Source organism: Salvia splendens, chromosome 8, assembly GCF_004379255.2.
Source record: "Salvia splendens isolate huo1 chromosome 8, SspV2, whole genome shotgun sequence".
In the NCBI taxonomy this organism is placed as follows: Eukaryota; Viridiplantae; Streptophyta; class Magnoliopsida; order Lamiales; family Lamiaceae; genus Salvia; species Salvia splendens.
Genome location: NC_056039.1, coordinates 31784404 through 31803518, shown reverse-complemented (window position 1 = coordinate 31803518; position 19115 = coordinate 31784404). Strand labels below are relative to the sequence as shown.

Sequence of the window (19115 nt, the reverse complement as noted above, 5' to 3'; positions counted from 1 at the left end):
TAACACCAAATAATCTTGGGGTCCATAAGTTGTTGGTCAGGTCCAAGTGGAGAAACAAGTACTATTAATTTGGTTATTACTACAATATTAGGAACTCTAAGTTGATCGTTTCTTCTTACACTTAAAATTCCATACGAAATCAGCGACTGGTTGTTTGGAGACAACTGACAATCTAAGAATGCTTCTTTCCTTTTAAAGCTCGTGGCAATAATAACCAACCTAAAATAGCAACTGAATTGTATATGCATGAGATTATGATCAAAATTGAACCATATTTTATTGCTGAACGCTTTTTAGATAACATGGAGCTAATTTTAAGTTCATTTTTTTAATTCGTTTAAGAAGATTCGAATTTTTAAAAATACGAAATCATTTTTCAATCATTTTAGGTCTTCTTTTTCTAACTGAACTAAAGTTGAACTACAAATATGCTCCGTATTTTGATTCTGTGTTGTGCAATGAAATTGGGTTTTGCATATATCACAACCCGACTGTAGACATATTTATGAATTTTGAATATAGGATTCTCAAAAATAAATAATGCACGAGTTATTTTCCCTCGTCATCATCCACTAACATCCGTAGATCAATGTTATCTAACCATTAACTAACACCAAATATAAAATAAAGTGGTTCTTGAATGAAGTAAAAAGCTAACCTAAGCTAAACGGAAAAAGTGGAAATCCCACATGAAGTTGCTTGGCCATGGCAATGCTAAGGTTGTCCCTTCGATTGATAAAGTGGAATGACACATCTTTAAGACAGTTTCGTCTAAATGGCATGACAACTTCAAAGCCTAAGACAAGGGTATAACACCACTCTACTTGCTAGGTCAACTCACACAACAAATTAGTCTATAATTGTGTATCACAAATTGTTAGAGGTTCAATACTAAACATATCGTACATAAATTAGCTTATGTATTGTCATGCTCTCGAAAAATCAATGTGTCATGATCCATTATTTTGTATGGGTTGTATGATACCCATTCTCAAATGAAGGAGACAAGAAAAGATCAAAATATTTATGTTTAAATAGGCTTGAATGATGATTAAATGGTGACTTAGTGAGCTTTATTCGGATGTGAAGCCTAAGAAATACTTTCAAATTTATTAATCGGTGATTGATTGATGGATGTGTAATTACTAAAATATAAATTCATAATTGTTTCATTTGGAGCTCCGTCACATATATACATAAATGTGTGGGCCTGGCATGAAAAGTAAAATTACTTCTTCAAGGATGCCAAATTTTACCCAAATTTTACCATCATCATAAATTTCAACTTTCAACAGAACAGAGAATACCACAAGTGCCTTCCCTTTGTCATATGCCCTTAGAGGGAATCTTGTTTTAGTATAATAACTATTCCAAATGAGTAAATTTGGTCCGTAACATTTCATAATATCTTTTAAGGTCTATCAACTATAAGTTAATATCAATTCAACTACTTTTTTACTATTTACAATATTTTCATGACCAAAGTACCCTTAAGGCCAATGAGGGCAATTCAAACTATTTACCCTCTCATTTTCATTAAAGTAGTAATATGTAATTTGGGATAGTTGATGTACCAAAAAAGATGTTCCCATTAATTTTAATTTCAATATAAAAATATCTTAATGATATTAATATTCCACTACTATTAATTATTTACGTTTAGTTTTACTTATTTGTAATATTTTAAATCATTGTACTATATTTAATATTAATAGTGAAATAACTTAGATATAAATATATGTAAACATTATACTTATACATTATTTATATATAAAAGTAGTTCAATTTTTAGATGGAATATTAAATTTTCAATCTTAAAGCTATACATAGAATATGTTATTTTTAAGTACAATACAAAATTGATAATTAAAAATAAAATAAAATTTATTAACATACTTAGAATCTTAAATAATTCAAAGAGCTAAGTTTTATTTTATCTACTCTTAAGTAGTAATTGTAGTCTAAAAAAATAGTTGAAATTATCAATAATTAATTTAATAAAAAAGACAATGACATTCTTAGTTGAAATATGATTAATTTAAATCTATGATTGTTTAATTAAATAAAAAATCAATAGTTGCTATCAATTGTTTAATATCACAATGTCACGTCTTAATATTATCATTAAGTCATTTACAACATCATGAAACTGTTCATAATTCTCAGGCCACCCGCAACGCGTCACGCAGGTGGCTCGTAACCCGTCACGCCGGGACGAGACGACGGCGAGACGCGTTGCAGCGTCCCGTCTCGTCCCCAGCCCGCCGAGCGTCCCGTCCCGCTGAGACGGATGGCGAGCCGTCTCGCCACGCACTCGGGCGACGTAGCGCGCTCCGGCGCAATGCGTGACGCCCACTCGCCGGCCCGCGAGTGGGCATCGTCACGCTGACGCAATAAATCCTTTTTTTAAAATTCGAATTTAAAAATAATAATAAAAAAAATAAAAAATCGAAAAACGGTAATATTACCGTTTTTTCGACCGTTTTTTCTTTTTTTTACCCTATAAATACTCATAATTCATCCTCATTTCACACACAAATACACATCTATTCTTCCCAAATCATCTCCATTTCGTCTCCAATTTTCATCTAACCTCTCATCACAAAATGTCCGGCGACGGAAACTCTGGCGGTGGCGGCTCCGGCGGATTTGACATCAACGGGTTCGGCGACTGAGGGGCATGTACAATGTCCTGGGTGGTGGTTCCGGTTCGTCGTCGCCGGGCAGCCAGAGTTCGTTGACGCCGGGGGGTACCAACCACCCCATTTTGATGTGGATGCATACGCCCGTCCCTCCGCCCCAAGGTATTCGCAGGGATTATCCCAGATTCGGGAGGATTATTCGGTTGAACCCACTCCGGAAGGAGGCCGAGGCGGTGGAAGCTCCAGGGCAGAGGCGGAGGCGGACGACGAGGAGGAGGAGGATGATGATCTAGGCCGGCATCCGTACAGCCCCAAGAAAACACTAGCTGTGTACAACGCCTGGATCAGCGTCTCGTACGATCCCATCGTCGGGAATCAATAATCCCGGAAGTGCTTCTGGGAAAAGGTCACATAGGCCTACCACCAGATTAAGCCGAAGGGGTCCCGCCGCCACACATTTAAAATGCTCCGCGCTCACTTTGACCGAGTCGACAGAGAGGTCAAAAAATTCTGCGCCATCTACAAGAGTGAAGCGGCTCATTACCAAAGCGGAGCCACGGGAGCCGACATTCTGAGGTCAGCTTTGCGAGTCTACTTCGACGACACCACCAAACAATTCAAACATGTCGATGTTTGGGAGGTCGTCCAAGACGAGGAAAGGTGGGCCGGCGGTGTCTGGTCCAACTAGGACTCGACCTCGAAGCGCACGAAGCACACGGCGGGTGGCCAATACTCGTCTAGTGAGGGTGGTTCGGGCAGCGCCGCACAAGAGTTTGCCTTGCAGGAGGTTGAGGGCACGACAGACGATGCTAGGGGGTCCTTCAGTGGGCGCCGTCGGCCGCAAGGAAGAAATGCGACGAAGGCGGCTAGAGGGAGGAGGGGCCGAGCCGAATCAAGCCAGGCGGACTCAGGCTCGGGGGCACCCTCGAACTCCCTAATGTCCATGTACATGACCGCCACAATGGCAGACACTTCCCGCATGACGCCTCCCCAATACCAAGCCTATCTTGCCGGAATTGAGTTTATGGCAAGACAACTTGGTATTCCGCCTCCAGGTGGCTTCAGTGCACCTCCACCGCCTTCGGGGGATGATTCGCCGGCGGAGTAGTTTTTTTATTTTCTATAAACTTGTATTTTAAATTATGTAATTTTTATTTTTTAGGATTTTAATTATGTATTTTTTTATTTTTAAAAATTTTAAGTTGTATTTTTATTTTATGTTGTAATTTTATTTTATTTAATGAAGTGTGTTTTTTATTAATTGAATTTGTTGGAAATAAAAATAAAAAATGAAAATGAATGAACAGTAATTTAAGAGATGGTTAAGAGACGGATACGAGATGGAGGGTTGCAGGTTCTGTCCCTTAGTTAAGAGATGGAGTAAAAAGTACAGTGGGCCCAAGAATAGTAATTTAAGAGACGGTTAAGGGACGAATAAGAGACAGCGTTGCAGATGGCCTCATATCTATTCCCTTGACTATTCGTGAATCATATTTTTTTTTCTACTTTATTAAATTTTTATTTCAATGTAGTATATATTATATATTATGATTAACTTAAATTTTTAGTTTAATAAAATTATGAGATTCATTAAAATAAAATATTTATCTTAGTTTTATTTCAATAATTGAGAATGTAACCATATAAAAGTATTAACTAGCACTAGAAAGTAATATCATAATATTCAAATAAGGTATGGTATATATTAGTAATGACAGTATAAGATCTGTTAAACTTAATCCTAAATAAATTAGAAGAAAGAAAAAAGTGGATGAATAAATAGATTGAATTGCCCTTAATTGCCTTAAGGGTACTTTGGTCATGAAGATATTGGAAATAGCCAAAAAGTAGTAGAATTGATATTAAGTTATAGTTGATGGACTTTAAAAGATATTATGAAATATTACAGACTAAATTTACTTATTTGGGATAGTTGGTGTACTAAAAAAGATGTTCTATCGTCCCCTATTATGAGCCATGAATGACTACATAATAAATAATGATATGGGGGCTACCTAGCTAATATTAGCCACATTTTTAAATATTTAATCATAGAAAAATGGCTAACAATTCAAGAGACATGTAGTTACAAATGAAATTAAGCTGGAAAAGCACTTTAAAATTAGAGATGTTAAAAATGAAATTAAGCTGGAAAAGCACTTTAAAATTAGAGATGTTAAAATTAGAGATGTTAGTCTTAAAAATCATAAACTTTAAAAAATTTTAGTATTTTCCATGAACTTTAAAAATGGTCTTAAAAATCAAAACTTTTGAAAGTGTGCAATTTTTCCAACCCAACCCAAATAAAACTTTTCCAGGTTAATTTTGATCCTACATGGATAGTTTTAATTAAAGTACATCAAAAGACGTACGGCTCTTCGATGCCCTGATTTTTGAATTCGACGTTGGATAATATGTGTTTAATAGGATAAAATATGACTTACAAAACCTATCAAGTTTGAAGAATGTTATGCCGTGAGAACTTGACACTACTAATCATAAAGTTTGTGATTTTTAAGATCACTTTAAAGTTCGTGAGAAATACCAGAATTCGCCTAAACTGTTATCCATTAAGGGTGTGTTTGAATTGAAGTTTATATTTCATTTAAATAAGAATAAAATCATTTTATAGAAATGCTTTTCTTGGTTTTTCATTTCTATTTGTGGTGTTTACATTGATGTAATGTTATATGTAGTCCATAATATCACATGTTTGGTTTGTTATATAAAGCAACATTATAGTATGAAATTCCAAAACTATCCTCTGTCATTTTCTATATTTCCAAAGCTGAGGGCTATAATAGTAAATTTTACGTAATTTAAAATTGATATAGTGTTGTACATATTATTATCACTCAATTTTCCATGATAATAAAACACTCTTTTTCAGCATTAATTCAACGGGCCTTTGCCAATTGAACGAGCCACACAGAAAATTTAAACTACATATCAAACACTAGATTGAACCATTAAATGCACTTTAAATGTACCTATCTACCAATTCAAGCACACACTAAAATTATTCCATACTACATTGTACAATTGGCTAACATCTAAAGAAATTGTTATTACTATCTAAATGGGATATTTGAATATCTAGAGTAGGATAGACGTTAGTATAAATTGTAATTGCGTGTTTAATTAATGGTACTGAGAACTAATTATCGTGCCAAATTCCCATATTTGATAAAACAAGAGGGGATTAAAGCAACATGAAACAACATTTTCAGCTTCCACGATCCCTTTCTACCTCACCAACTAGTTATTAGTTCCATCAATAACTCAAATATCACAGTAATGATATTACACATAAAAAGGTAGACAATCTTCACACTAAACTAAGCTTTTTTTAAAAAAAGAAAAAGAAAATAAAAATTAGGATGCATACAACTGTGTTGGAATTTGTCACAACAAACTAACAAAAGTGAGATATATACCAATTTGTATTAGTAAATCCATAAAGCAATATAACAGATGAGATTAGTGATCATCATTTTCAACAAAAAAAAAAGAAAATAAAAACATTTCTAACTTTACACGTGCGCGCACACACACACACAAACATAAGCCTCTTCATTGTGAAAGTTTCTCCATTTCTCCTTTTCAGACAGAAGCCATAGCTTTAGAGTTTCAGACAGCAAAGTTCGTGAAAATTAAGGAGGTCCAATTTCTAGTGTTTTGAGCTTCACTTCACATCAAAAACTGTGTTTTGTTCTTTCCTTTTTTTTTCCTGGTTTATGAATTTTTTGTTTGGCTGCGTAGAGATGGAGGCGCAGAGCGATCAATCAAGGGATGCTTCGCCGCAGAGGAAAAACGGGAGAGGAAAGATTGCAATTAAGCGGATCGAAAACACGACGAATCGTCAGGTGACATTCTGCAAACGCCGCAACGGATTGCTGAAGAAAGCCTATGAACTGTCTGTGCTTTGCGATGCCGAGGTTGCTTTAGTCGTCTTCTCCACCAGAGGCCGCCTCTATGAGTATGCTAACAACAGGTATTTTATTTTTAAATTAATTATGATTTTTTTTCATTTTTTAAATTGGATCTGATTTGCTTGTGCTTTATTTTTCCCTTTCTATTTTCATTTCAAAATATGTTTTAGATATTGAAAATTTGGGAAGTTCTGGGAATTGAACATTGGGATCACCTTCAAATATTCTTTCTCTCACTTCTCTCTCTCTCTTAGCAAGCTGTCAAGTTGTGATTTGTCCTCTCGTTTGATCCCTTTAATGCTCTCTTGTAATTGGGCATCAGTCTTTGCATCAATGAGGTAAAGATCAAACAAGGGAATCTGCAGAAAAGATTTCAACAGCTAGCCCTATATATGCAACCTTATTTAGGGCTTTCTCTCACTTCCATGCCCCATAACCACAAAATTAACAGATGTTTATGGCTGATTATGACTGAAATTCATTAATATTAAGATTTACTTTTATTCTAATTGTGTTTCTAATTTCCAACTACACTTTGCATAGTTGCCCTAATTAGGGTTTCTTATATCTTTGCAATTTCCCAAGACTCTGAGCCTTTTTTTAATTCATCTATTGGAGGAGTAATATATTTTTCATTTAAGTATTTTTTAGAGGTTATGGAAAATTTTAGATATGTGTGGGTGGGAAGAATATTTTGTAACGTCATACACGATTTTCTTTGCTCTTGATTTCTGACAAGAGAAAGGAACATGACCGAAATTTGTTTTATTTTATTTTCTCCTTTCTGAAATAGGGTAAACAGAATCCATTTTCTTTGTGCTATACTCCAATTCGAGGCTTTCACAAAAATTCTCAAACTTTTGAATCTAAAAGAGGAAAGAATTACGGAAGGGGGAGAACAAGCAAGGCCACACTCTCCCTCTTGTTTTTTGAAAAAGAGCTACTCTCTTCATTTGATAGGAAGCATAACCATCTCAATTATATTCTTCTTTTTAGTTCTATTCAAAATTGAGGGCTCTAAAAGAATTTATAATTCATTTGGGGTTGAAAAGTTGTGTTCTTGATATATGGGCCAATCATATCACTAGGTTCAGTGCCAGCTCATTACCTCGACGAAATTAAGGTAGCAGAAGACTCAGAAATTGGTGTCATTTATACTAAATTGAATCTTGTCATAGTGACATTCTGATTTGACAAGATTAATCTGAGCCAAACAAAATCAATCACTTTTTACATCTTGGCTTTGTCTGTTGGTTTTTAACTGGACAAAAAACATGGGTTTTAACCAGTAATAGTGCAAAGTCTTCGACTATAGTACACATTGAAGAAGAAACAGGAAAGAGGTTGAGTGTTATATACATTATTATGCAAACAGCGGATGTTCGAATTGGCAATTGATATAATAAGTGTGCAGTGTGAAAGCTACCATTGAGAGGTACAAGAAAGCTTCCTCGGATTCCTCAAATAATGGTTCTATCTCTGAAGCTAACAGTCAGGTAAATATTCAAGCTTTTCACACCACATTTCAGTTTGATGTGATTGAAGTCAAATATGATAACCCTGATTTTCATTTTCTAAGCAAACAACAAAATGTTACTCTATTTTTCCAGTACTACCAGCAAGAATCATCCAAGTTGCGCACTCAAATCAATAATTTGCAGAACCAAAACAGGTAACAATAGTTTCTCATGCCCAACTAAAATGTACAGCATTATTAATAATGCTATGTGACAATTTTATCCAACTGATTTTCATCTAAAAGGATATTTTAGTTTAACAATATCAATGGTGATAATTACGTTTATTCTGTCATGAAATTCGATTTTACTGCAAATGTCTTTACTATACAAATTATAGGGATAGCAGTGGAGAAATATACTAGTAATTGTTTGTCATACATGATGTTAACATAAGTAGCTTAATTTCATTCCAAATGAATACCACAAGTTTAAATAGAATATAATTATCAAAGATTATCATTATACTAATACAAATTTATCAGTTCAACGTCCTCGCACCTGAACGAACCATAATCATGGCTGTGGTTTGGTTCTGTACCGCGCTACTAGACCAAAGACGTGGTTATCTTCTTGGAGTCAGTTTTACCCAATTGTGACCATATACATACATATATTTCCTTCTGTTGATAATTTTCCACCTTTTGATTCAGGCAAGTGCTTGGAGAGGCATTAGGGGCTTTGTCTCTGAGGGATCTCAAGAACCTCGAGACTAAGGTCGAAAAAGGGATTGGAAAAATCCGGACCAAAAAGGTTCCTAAACTGCACCACTCTATTACAAATTATTTGATGTTACAACATTTGATTCCACCTATTATAACATGTCTTGTTACCATCTCTCTCAGAATGAGTTGCTGTATGCAGAAATTGAGTACTTGCAGAAAAGGGTAAGTAATTAAAAGATAAATTGTTCATTTACATGCCATTCTTTCTGAATAATCTCTGGTAATCTAATCACAATTCTTCTTCATCAAATTAAAATTTGGCAGCAGGAGATTGAGCTACATCACAACAACCAGTGCCTTCGAGCAAAGGTTAGTACTAATATTTAGGAAGCTGGTCTCTCCCTATCTTTCTCTAAGCATGTCTTAATTTGATTTGTGTGTAAAAAAATGTGTAGATTGCTGAGAGCAGTAGGGCCCAGGAGCACATGAATTTGATGCCAGGGAGTGGTGGTTTTGATTTTGTTGGACCACAGGCTTATGATGCTCCAAACTTTCTCCAAGTCATGGGGCTCCACCCCAATGAAGATTATCCCAAGCAGGAAGAACCACAGCTTCAGTTAATGTAAGACCACTCATGTCTGTTGCCATCACTCTTGTTTTTGAATACTTTGCTTTCACAGAAGCAACTTACTGATGATAATCTACTAGTACTCTTAACTTCCAACTTTGTTACTTGATGCTTTAGGATATATCTATAAGTAGATTTGTAGTAGCTTATTAGTTTACTAAATAAAGTGACACATTGATATAATTCTCCAACTTTCATTTAAAGGATTTTGGTACCATATAAATATGGCCTCTCTAAATCTATCATACCAAACACACCTAACAAATTTACAATTCATTACGGGTGAGGGTTTGAATATCGAATGGAGAAGCATCGGAAGGCAAGCTAGCCACAAACGCGCGCTTGGCCAAGGCCGCGGCTGCAGCCTCGGTGGGGTGGTACCCATCAAAGTAGATGAAATCTGCTCTGTCAGGACAAGTCACACCTTGTGGAATGCATATGCCTCCTGCAGCCGTCGTGCAGCATTCCAAATTCGGATACCTGAAACCTGAAATTTAAGTAGATCAAAGTAAAACACATATCAGAAATGAATTATTTTAAATAGGGATGTTTGTTAGTTGCCATTACTTGAAATCTCAGAAGCTGCAATCCCATATGTGTCGATATATGTAAACTTGGCACCAGCTAAGTCTTGATTTAGAGCAGTGACTAGCGCTTTGAGCTTCGTGTTAAAAACACCCGACGTCATTTGAGTTGCCGGCAGACATAACGCCCCACTCATGATCCCTCCGGCGGGAACGCACCCTATTGTTCCCAGTCCAGCAACCGCCACCCTTCTCGCCCCGTACCCGTACAATGTCTACGTAAATATAGTCAAAATCAGATAATTGCGACAACAGGCTGAGCCAGGAAATTATTTTAAAGGCAAAAATATATATAAGGAAAATTTGAGAATTCAAGAAAAATTACTATTCCTCTAACTAACAGAATACTCACCCTTAGCTGACGAGAATAGGTATTAATTAGTAGCAACGCGTACTGGTCCGGGGTAGGCTTGATTGGGTTTAAACTGTAGGACGCGTAGTCGTTGCTCCCCATCCCGACATAGTATATGCACCGCCCGAGATGATTCTTGGCAGCATCGGCACTTCCAAGTACAGAAGCGGCTTTAGCTATTGTGGTTTGATGATTCTGCAATTGCTCATCCAGGCTTATTATATCACCCTGTATGTATGTATGTATGTATACACATCACATTCACAACATTATAGCATTATATTTTTGAAACTGTAAATATTCACTATATGATTAATTACTTACAAATTGCTTTCCAGTTGTACTGAGAATCCCTGCTGATCCAGATGCATAGTTTGTTCCGTTTACAACAACGTCGCTGCTCTTAGCCGTTGCGAACGATGGGATGCTGTCGGGGAAGCCTAAAGCCTCCGCTGTGGATATTAGAAAAAATAAATAAATGCATCACTAAAATGGTCATAAAAAAAAACATGTTATACCAAAAAGTATAAACAAACCTATAAAATCTGCAACGTTACGACCGTTTGTAAATCTGCCGGTTGGTCCTTTGGGAAAATCGATCCCGTAGGGAAGGAAGTTGGCCTTTGCAACGGTGTTGCGATCGTTGTTGTTTCCGTTATCAACAAGGGAGTCTCCAAATACGAAGTAACAAGGCACCAGTTTTTCTCCATAGACTGATGAGGCCAAGTTGAAAGCCACCAAAAATATGAATGTTGTGAAGAGAAGTTTAGACATCTTAATGCTATTCTTACTATAATCTAATTGAGGTTTAAGTGATGGGATGTTTGAACAAGCTAGTTTGTATGCATATTTATATTGATGGATGCAAAGATAAATTAAGAAATTAGGCCAAATGGAAGGGATTATTCCACATCAAAATCTTGGATAACAATAATTTTATTTACTACTACAATTAAACAGTGAAGGGATGTGACGTTGAAAACCCAACTAGTTTGTGTGTTTATAGTATATATACTCTGAGGAATGAAGAGACGAATTAGGAAATTAGGCCAAATGTAATTCCAAATCTAAATCTTGGTTATTATACACCACTAATCTGTATTAATTTTATAAAGAAATTAGGCCAAATTTAACGGATAATTCCATATTTGAATATTGGTTCGAATCAATATTAATTTTATAAATAATTTAATAATGGAATAGTATTCATATCCTAAACAGAGAAGATATTACCGTGCATATAAAATCTGGTCATCTCAATTGGGAAATGATTTGGTTGAGTAAAGATATGTAGTATAAAAATTTGGTCAACCCAACTGGGAATTGATTGGTTAATTATCATTGTATAATTTTGATTCACTAAATATTCCTTTCCCTAGGTTTGAATTTATGCCCAACTAAACCGAATTAGATAACTTGGCCTAAATCAATTTTGTGGCCTAGAAATCGGCAAAATATAAGGGATTATTCGAGATTCAAATCTTGGCTAATGTTATGAAGATACTATGTAATCGCACATTTTGTTTTTCAACTAAAAGCAGTGAAAATTAGATGGAGACTAAAAGAAGCAAACTTGAGGGTCTTAAATAATAGTATAGGATTATAGGAGAATAATATACTTTTTTTTAATAACAACAAGAAGAGGGCATCGACCTAAAGTTCAAATACCACCCCTACATTGGGCACATACGGCCATGGGTTATACCCAGCCGGTCATTCAGTAACAAATTCATCGTCTCAATCGGCGCCTCGTCAAACACCACTAGCCCAGGCTGCATGTTCACACCCAAATTTGCCATAAAGTCTACAACTTGATTGCTTTCCCTAAACACATGAGCAATCTTCACATTCCACTCTCTTTGCATGATACCTTTTATACTTCTAGCAAGTGATAAAGCGCTAACATCCGATTTCATGTCATTAAGCACATGAACAACTGCCATATTATCGCTTTCCACAAGTATATTTCTAAGCCCTCGTTGCCACGCCAACTTAAGCCCATCATATATTGCCCACAATTCAGTTTGCACTATTGAGCATGTTCCCAGGTGCCTTGTGTAACCCAACACCCACTCTCCAGCTGGATCACGCAATACCCTCCTGAAGCCGCACGTTCAGAATCATATTTCACAGCCCCATCACAGTTTAATTTACACAACCCATCCGGGAGAGCATGCCATTGTACCTGCTTCAACACCTTATTTATCGATTTGGCTAGCTTTAGTTCATTACCATGGACAGATCTCGCCCAAGCTCTACATTGTGCAATTGTGGCGTACGTGGCACAATCTCTCCTTAGAACACTAGCTGATTTCTATTTTTCCATAACCTCCTACAAATCATACCGAAAACTAATTAAAGTGAGATGGGCTTGAACATGGGCCTTATCTTATCTACCAAATAATCAAATAAGCTCCTATAACTCATGTATTTAGGTCTTATCTAGGAAAAACTATAACGTTTATGTGATAAGAATATAGGGAGGAGGGATAATATACAAGGAAAACTAATGTCTATGTAATAAGAAAACTAAAAAAACGAAATAAATTATTTCTAAATACTACTATATACCTTTAATTATTTAGAGGAGTGTATTCAATTCTCAAATCTCAACACATCCATATTGCAAAACTAAAATTCAGTATTTATCCGTTGGATTTCATTATATTTTATTATTATATTAATTAAATAAAGATAATTATGCATTTTTCATATTTCATAATTTTGAGTTATGTTGCTATCTAAATTTCCGCTAATTGAACGGTATTCATAGTTTAGGCTAATCTAAATTTCAATAATGATATATTCTACGTTCAACTATTTATGTGTTGTTTGTATCAAAATAATACTAATAACATTGTCAATACATAATTCTCCCTATGCCCAAAAAAATAGAGCACATTTGCCATTTTTGGGTGTCCACGAAAAATAGAGCACATTTAGAAAATGAAATTTTTCAACAACTTTTCTGTTACTTTTTTCTCTTTCTCTCTTACTAATAATATAGACATCACATTCCACTAAAACTATTTATGTCTTACTCTTTTCCCTTCTCTCTTATTTTTTCCCCTTCTCTCTTACTAATAATATGAACCCTACATTCTACTAACACTTCTTCTCTCTTACTTTTTTCTCTTCTCTCTTACTTTACCCATTCCACGTTAAAACCCATGTCATTCACAATATGTCATATTTTTCAGGGACGGAGAGAGTAACAAAAAGAATATAACTTTATAATAACATAATGTAAGTAGTATTATAAGGGTGCCTTTGGTATCATGTAATTATTGACTTACATTTAGATTTATAGCCCCTCTAAATCTGATGTACCAAACACACCTATCAATTTTACTATTTACTTCGCGTGGACGAGGTGTTGAATATCAAAGGGATGAGCATCTGAAGGTGAGCGAGCCGCAAACGCACGCTTGGCCAAGACCGCGGCTGCAGCCTCGGTCGGGTGGAACCCATCAAAGTAGGCAAAACATGCTCTGTCAGGACAAACTATACCTAGTGGAACGCATGTTCCTCCTGGAGTCACCGTGCAACATTCCAGATTTGGATACTCGAAGCCTGAAAAATAATTTGAAAAAATTACACACACATACATTTCAAATTCAATTAGAAATTAATTAATTAAGATGCGAGTGTTTGTTGTCATTACTTGAATTCTTAGAAGCTGCAATCCCAAACGTGTTGATATATGTAAACTTGGCACCAACTAAATCTTGGTTTAGAAGATTGATTAGTGATCTTAGCTTCGTGTTGAACACACCCGACGTCGTTTTGGTTGCCGACATACATAACGTCCCATACATATAGTATGCGGCCGGAACGCACCCTATCGACCCCAATCCAAACACCGCCACCTTTCTCGCTCCGTATCCGTACAACTTCTATATCATAAGAGTTAGATGATTGAGACAACAGAGTCTGAGCTAGGAAATTATTTATAGGACAAAATATATATAAAGAAATTTTGAGAATAAATTAAAACTAATAAATCTAGAGGGCATTTGTCACTTCTAGTGATATGCTACGATAACATAAAAAATACTAACATCAAAATAATTAGTAGAATACTCACCCTTAGCTGAAGAGAATAGTTATCAATTAGTAGCGACGCATACTGGTCCGGTGATGGTCGGGTTGGGTTCATAGTGTAGGCCGCGTAGTCGTTGCTCCCCATTCCGACATAGTATATGCACTGCCCGAGATGCTTCTTCGCAGCACGGGAACTTCCTAACATAGAAGTGATTCTTGCTATTGTGGTTTGATGATTTTGCAATTGCTCATCAAAGCTGATCACATCACCCTGTATGTATATAGTACATCACAACATTATAGTACTTAATATCTTTTTGAGATTTTAAATAACTATTCACTATATATATATATATATGGTTGATTACATACAAATTCCTTTCCAGTTTCACTGAGAATCCCTGCTGATCCAGATGCATAGTTTGTTCCGTTTACAACGGCGTCATCACCATTAGCCGTTGCAAACGATGGGATGTGATCGGCGAAGCCTAATGCCTCCGCTGTTGATACATGAAAAAAGATAAATGCATCACCAAAAATAAACTTAAAAAAGAAGACATTGTTGTAAACAAACCTATGAAATCTGCTACATTTCGACCATTCGTAAATCTGCCCGTTGGTCCGTTGGGATAATCAATCCCGTACGGAAGGAAGTTGGCATTTGCAACGGTGTCTCGGTCATTGTTATTTCCGTTATCAACAAGGGAGTCTCCAAATACGAAAAAACAAGGCACCATTTTTTTTCCATGGACTGTAGCCACCAAAAACATGAATATTGTGAAGATAGTTTTAGACATTTTAACTCTCTAACTATAGTCAAACGCTTCAAATTGAGCTTTGAATGATGGAATGTTATGTGATTTTTGAAGCAGCTAGTCTGCAGTATGCATATTTATAACAATAAAGTTTGTTAGGTTTGGTTTCGTTATAAATATAGTTTGGTTAAATTTACTAGAATTATAAAACCGCATTTACAGTTTGATTTAATTTTGATGTCAAATGTCACCAAATGACCATCCCTAGTCATAACTCGTAAGTGCGCTAAAATGATGACAACTAGGGAAATAATAGCTGTTTTTGCCTTAAAAGAAATAGCCTACACCAGTTAGTTGGTTTGATAAATGTACAGAGTACATACATTATTAGATTTTTTAGATATTTTATCCTATTAAAAATTAACTCTTGAGCATTAACTATTTTAATTAAATTAATTTAGAGTAAACTTTAAAAATGGTTCCCAGGAAATAGTGTTTGCACTTTTTTGGTATCCGATATGCGGAAAATCATATTTTAGGTATCTGAATAGGGAAAAATCGAAATTGATGCGTCTTTGTTGACCATTTTGCCTATGAGGCCAATTTTTTAAGAGAAACGAAAAACTTTATACTAAGGTTGAGAGAAAAAATTGAAAATCCGAATATCCGAACCAAATCGAAATTTTAAAATTCGGTTCGACTTTGGAAATAAAATTTTTTGGTTTTTCAATTCTGTGCAGATGAAAAAAAACGAATAACCGAACAAAGTTATGGAATCGTCTAAATGTATTTCAACTTCGTCTATGTCTGTAATACCAAGAAAGCTGACAATTTGCAAGAGTCCAATAAGAGTTACTACCTATGACCCACATTAAATGTCACATTTTGTCATTTCGGTTCGTCCCACAATAATAGCCACATTTCACTTTTACCATAAATGGTAAGAGAAACAAAAACTTTATACTAAGGTTGAGCAAAAAAATTGAAAATCCGAATATCCGAACCGAACCAAATCGAAATTTTGAAATTTGGTTCGACTTTGGAAATAAAATTTTTTGGTTTTTCAATTCTGTCCAGACGAAAAAAAAAAAGCGAAAAACCGAACAAAGTTATGGAATCGTCTAAATGTATTTCAACTTCATCTATGTCTGTAATACCAAGAAAGCTGACAGTTTGCAAGAGTCCAGTAAGAGTTACTACCCCTGTCCCACATTAAATGTCACATTTTGTCATTTCTGTCCGTCCCAAAATAATATTCACATTTCACTTTTACCATAAATGATAAGTAGATCTCATATTCCACCAATCAATTATACTAACATTTTATTATAAAACTAATATATATATAAGTGGGATCCATAGTCCACTAACTTATTCAATCCATTTTTCTTTACATTTCTTAAAAGTTATGCCCACACTAAATGTGACACTTAATTTGAGATGAAGGTAGTATATGCATATCATCAGTTATTAAAATAGACTTCGTACTAAAATATTATCAATATCACATATACAAATCAAAACTTGGAGAGATATAAATGCATATAAGTTCTATGCATTGTTACATTATATAAAAGTAGTATTTTTTTTCCACACTTCTTTTAATAAAATTAAACAATTTTTTAAAATTTACACTGATAAAAAATTTGACAAATAATGAAGACGAGATGAAATATTATTTATTATAAAGCAATCAACTTCTTAAAATCTGAACAGACATCTATGTGTCTATTGAATCAACAAACAAGGGCGGAGATGTCGTGATAGGCAATATTGGCAGCGGCCGCCACCGCAGCCTCCGTGGGATGAACTTGATCCCAAAATCTGTACTCGTCTCTATTGCTGCACGGCACACTTCCTTCAACACACAGCCCTGTCCCCACCACGCAACATGGCTCACTCACAATCTTTATATCACCTGAAATTATAATACTCATCATCATCGTTGTCATAGTAAAAGTTGTAGTCATGATTTTACAATTTATGAGAAGTACCACTTTTCGCAGAGAGAGCTGTAAATCGGGTGTACACAAACTTGGCTTTTGGATAGTCAAAATTAAGATTGTTGACGAGGAGCTTAAGATCTTGATTGAAAATTTGAACGACGTCGTTGCTGGTTTCGACGCAGGATGAGGAATTAGCGGAGCCGTACGCGCCGATAACCACCGGCATGCATCCTAATTCACCGAGTTCAGACACGGCCACTTTTCTCGCTCCGTTTCCGTACAGCCTCTGGTGAAAATAAGGTATAACTAATTAACATCAAAAGTTTAAAACAAAGAAAATATTACTAATATAAAATCTTACTCGAAGTTGCTTTGAATATTGAGCGATGAGGACTGCGGCAAACTCATTCGGGGTATAATTTGTGGTTGAGGAATAGAATTGAGGAAGATAGTTTAGTATGTAGTCGTTGGTTCCGATTCCAACGTAGTATAAACACCGATTTAGGAATTTTTCTGCCTCACTTTTCCCTCCCAATAATTTTTGGATTTTGGAGATTGTGATTTCATGATTCGTTAGCTGCTCGCTCAAGCTTAGTAGATCACCCTAGGAACGAAAAATAGTGAGAACTGAATATTCAACGCTTTCAAACAATCTTCTTCTTTTAATTTGTGAAAGAGAGAGAGAAGTATTTACGAATTGGCTTCCGGTTTCATCAAGAATGCCACCTCCCCCTGATCCATAGTTGAGGCCTTCAACAATGTATTGAGTTGTACCATTGGCAAATGGAGGGATGGAATTTTTAAAACCCAGCTTTTTTGCTATAACCAAGCAAACACCAATATAAAATATAAGGTTACCAATTTATAAATGGGTATATGGCCCATTGGTAAATATTAAAAAGGTAGAATTATGGGGTAAATTCGTGAAATTTGGTCAAATTTCAGTAGCTACTGTTACTTAAAAAGCAACTGGAAAACGATGAAGTTCAGATTTTTTCACATTTATCACAGAGTTTATTTTACTGAAATTGTTCACGTTTGTTAAAAATATCAACAATGTATTCCATGTAAACAACTTGAATTTTTCGCCGTGATATAGTTGCGAACAAATCCAAAGTTCATGATTTTTCTAGCCGATGTTTAAAATTCCAAAATTTTACCGATTTAAAAAGCATTTAATAAGTAAAAAAATTGATAGTCTTAAAATAAAAGGAGTGCATACCAATAAAATCTGCAATATTTCGACCATTGGAGAATCTGCCAGTAGGACCGGTCGGAAAATCTACACCATAAGGGAAGTAATTAACTTTTAAGGTGGTCTGGAGATAATTATTGTTGCCGTTGTCCACAAATGAGTCTCCGAAAATGAAGAGGCCTGAAAATTGTGGTTTTGAGACACCTAATATTTGGAAAAACATGAGATTTAGCAAGAAGAAACATAGATATAACTTAGAACAATGCTTTCTTGTTGAAGCCATTATAATTTTCAGATCTAAAATTCAAATAACTAATCTCAATATTAAATACATTTTGAGGAGGGGGAGATGACCCATATTTTTATTTAAAATCATTGAGTATAATTCTCTAAGAAACTTCACGACTGAAGCATAATACCTCAGAAAATTGCGTGTCTTAATTTCCTTGTCTAATTAAATTAGGATGAATTATTTGACAGTAGGGCTGATTCGCGAAGATGTTGATCGTGATGGTTGGTGATTTGATTAGTTAGTTGACCATAACAAATCTGAAATGAAATTATATTACTTGATAGTATGTAATTTAGTTCTTACTCTACTCTTTCTCTCTCCAATTAACCATATTAATCAACAAAATGTGTCATCTTAGCTGGGATGGAAAAAGTAGTATATGTAACCTGAAAAACAAGTGATATAGTTAATGACTCTATTATCCCGGAATGGAAGGAGTACTATCTTATCAAATCGTGATCTTGCATTCTTTTTTTAATGATCCAAACTATTAAGAAAATGCTTATACTTTTGAAAAGATTTGAATTATCTTTACCCCTTCATTCACTAAAAAAGAAAAATAC

The 19115-nt window shown here is 35.2% G+C and overlaps 4 protein-coding genes across 6 annotated transcripts; 1 reads left to right on the top strand and 3 right to left on the bottom strand.

Moving 5' to 3' along the window:
* Positions 1 to 6123: 6123 nt before the first annotated feature.
* LOC121743757 (floral homeotic protein AGAMOUS-like) lies at positions 6124 to 9567 on the top strand. Of its 2 annotated transcripts, none has more exons than XM_042137123.1 (8): positions 6124 to 6303; positions 6405 to 6636; positions 7989 to 8070; positions 8185 to 8246; positions 8745 to 8844; positions 8937 to 8978; positions 9084 to 9125; positions 9212 to 9567. In XM_042137123.1, exons 2-8 carry the CDS (start codon positions 6407 to 6409, stop codon positions 9380 to 9382), a joined length of 729 nt encoding a protein of 242 aa, XP_041993057.1. In that variant the 5' UTR covers positions 6124 to 6303; positions 6405 to 6406; the 3' UTR covers positions 9383 to 9567. The 2 variants fall into 2 exon arrangements, with proteins under 2 accessions (XP_041993057.1, XP_041993056.1); XM_042137122.1 differs by having other exon boundaries at positions 6125 to 6303; positions 9081 to 9125.
* An 83-nt stretch (positions 9568 to 9650) lies between these two features.
* On the bottom strand, positions 9651 to 11140 carry LOC121743756 (GDSL esterase/lipase At4g18970-like). Its single transcript, XM_042137121.1, has 5 exons — positions 10857 to 11140; positions 10645 to 10772; positions 10321 to 10548; positions 9952 to 10183; positions 9651 to 9871 (listed from the first exon to the last, which is right to left on the bottom strand). Exons 1-5 carry the CDS (start codon positions 11092 to 11094, stop codon positions 9651 to 9653), a joined length of 1047 nt encoding a protein of 348 aa, XP_041993055.1. The 5' UTR covers positions 11095 to 11140.
* Positions 11141 to 13532: 2392 nt separating this feature from the next.
* Positions 13533 to 15207, bottom strand: LOC121743945 (GDSL esterase/lipase At1g29670-like). Of its 2 annotated transcripts, none has more exons than XM_042137353.1 (5): positions 14939 to 15207; positions 14737 to 14864; positions 14408 to 14635; positions 13985 to 14216; positions 13533 to 13893 (listed from the first exon to the last, which is right to left on the bottom strand). In XM_042137353.1, the coding sequence occupies exons 1-5, from the start codon at positions 15159 to 15161 to the stop codon at positions 13676 to 13678; spliced, it is 1029 nt and encodes a 342-aa protein (XP_041993287.1). In that variant the 5' UTR covers positions 15162 to 15207; the 3' UTR covers positions 13533 to 13675. The 2 variants fall into 2 exon arrangements, with proteins under 2 accessions (XP_041993287.1, XP_041993288.1); XM_042137354.1 differs by having other exon boundaries at positions 13985 to 14213.
* Positions 15208 to 16836: 1629 nt separating this feature from the next.
* Positions 16837 to 18543, bottom strand: LOC121746086 (GDSL esterase/lipase At1g29670-like). The gene is made up of 6 exons (XM_042140008.1): positions 18522 to 18543; positions 18288 to 18464; positions 17760 to 17884; positions 17427 to 17669; positions 17114 to 17351; positions 16837 to 17037 (listed from the first exon to the last, which is right to left on the bottom strand). The coding sequence occupies exons 1-6, from the start codon at positions 18541 to 18543 to the stop codon at positions 16856 to 16858; spliced, it is 987 nt and encodes a 328-aa protein (XP_041995942.1). The 3' UTR covers positions 16837 to 16855.
* Between the last annotated feature and the right edge of the window lie 572 nt (positions 18544 to 19115).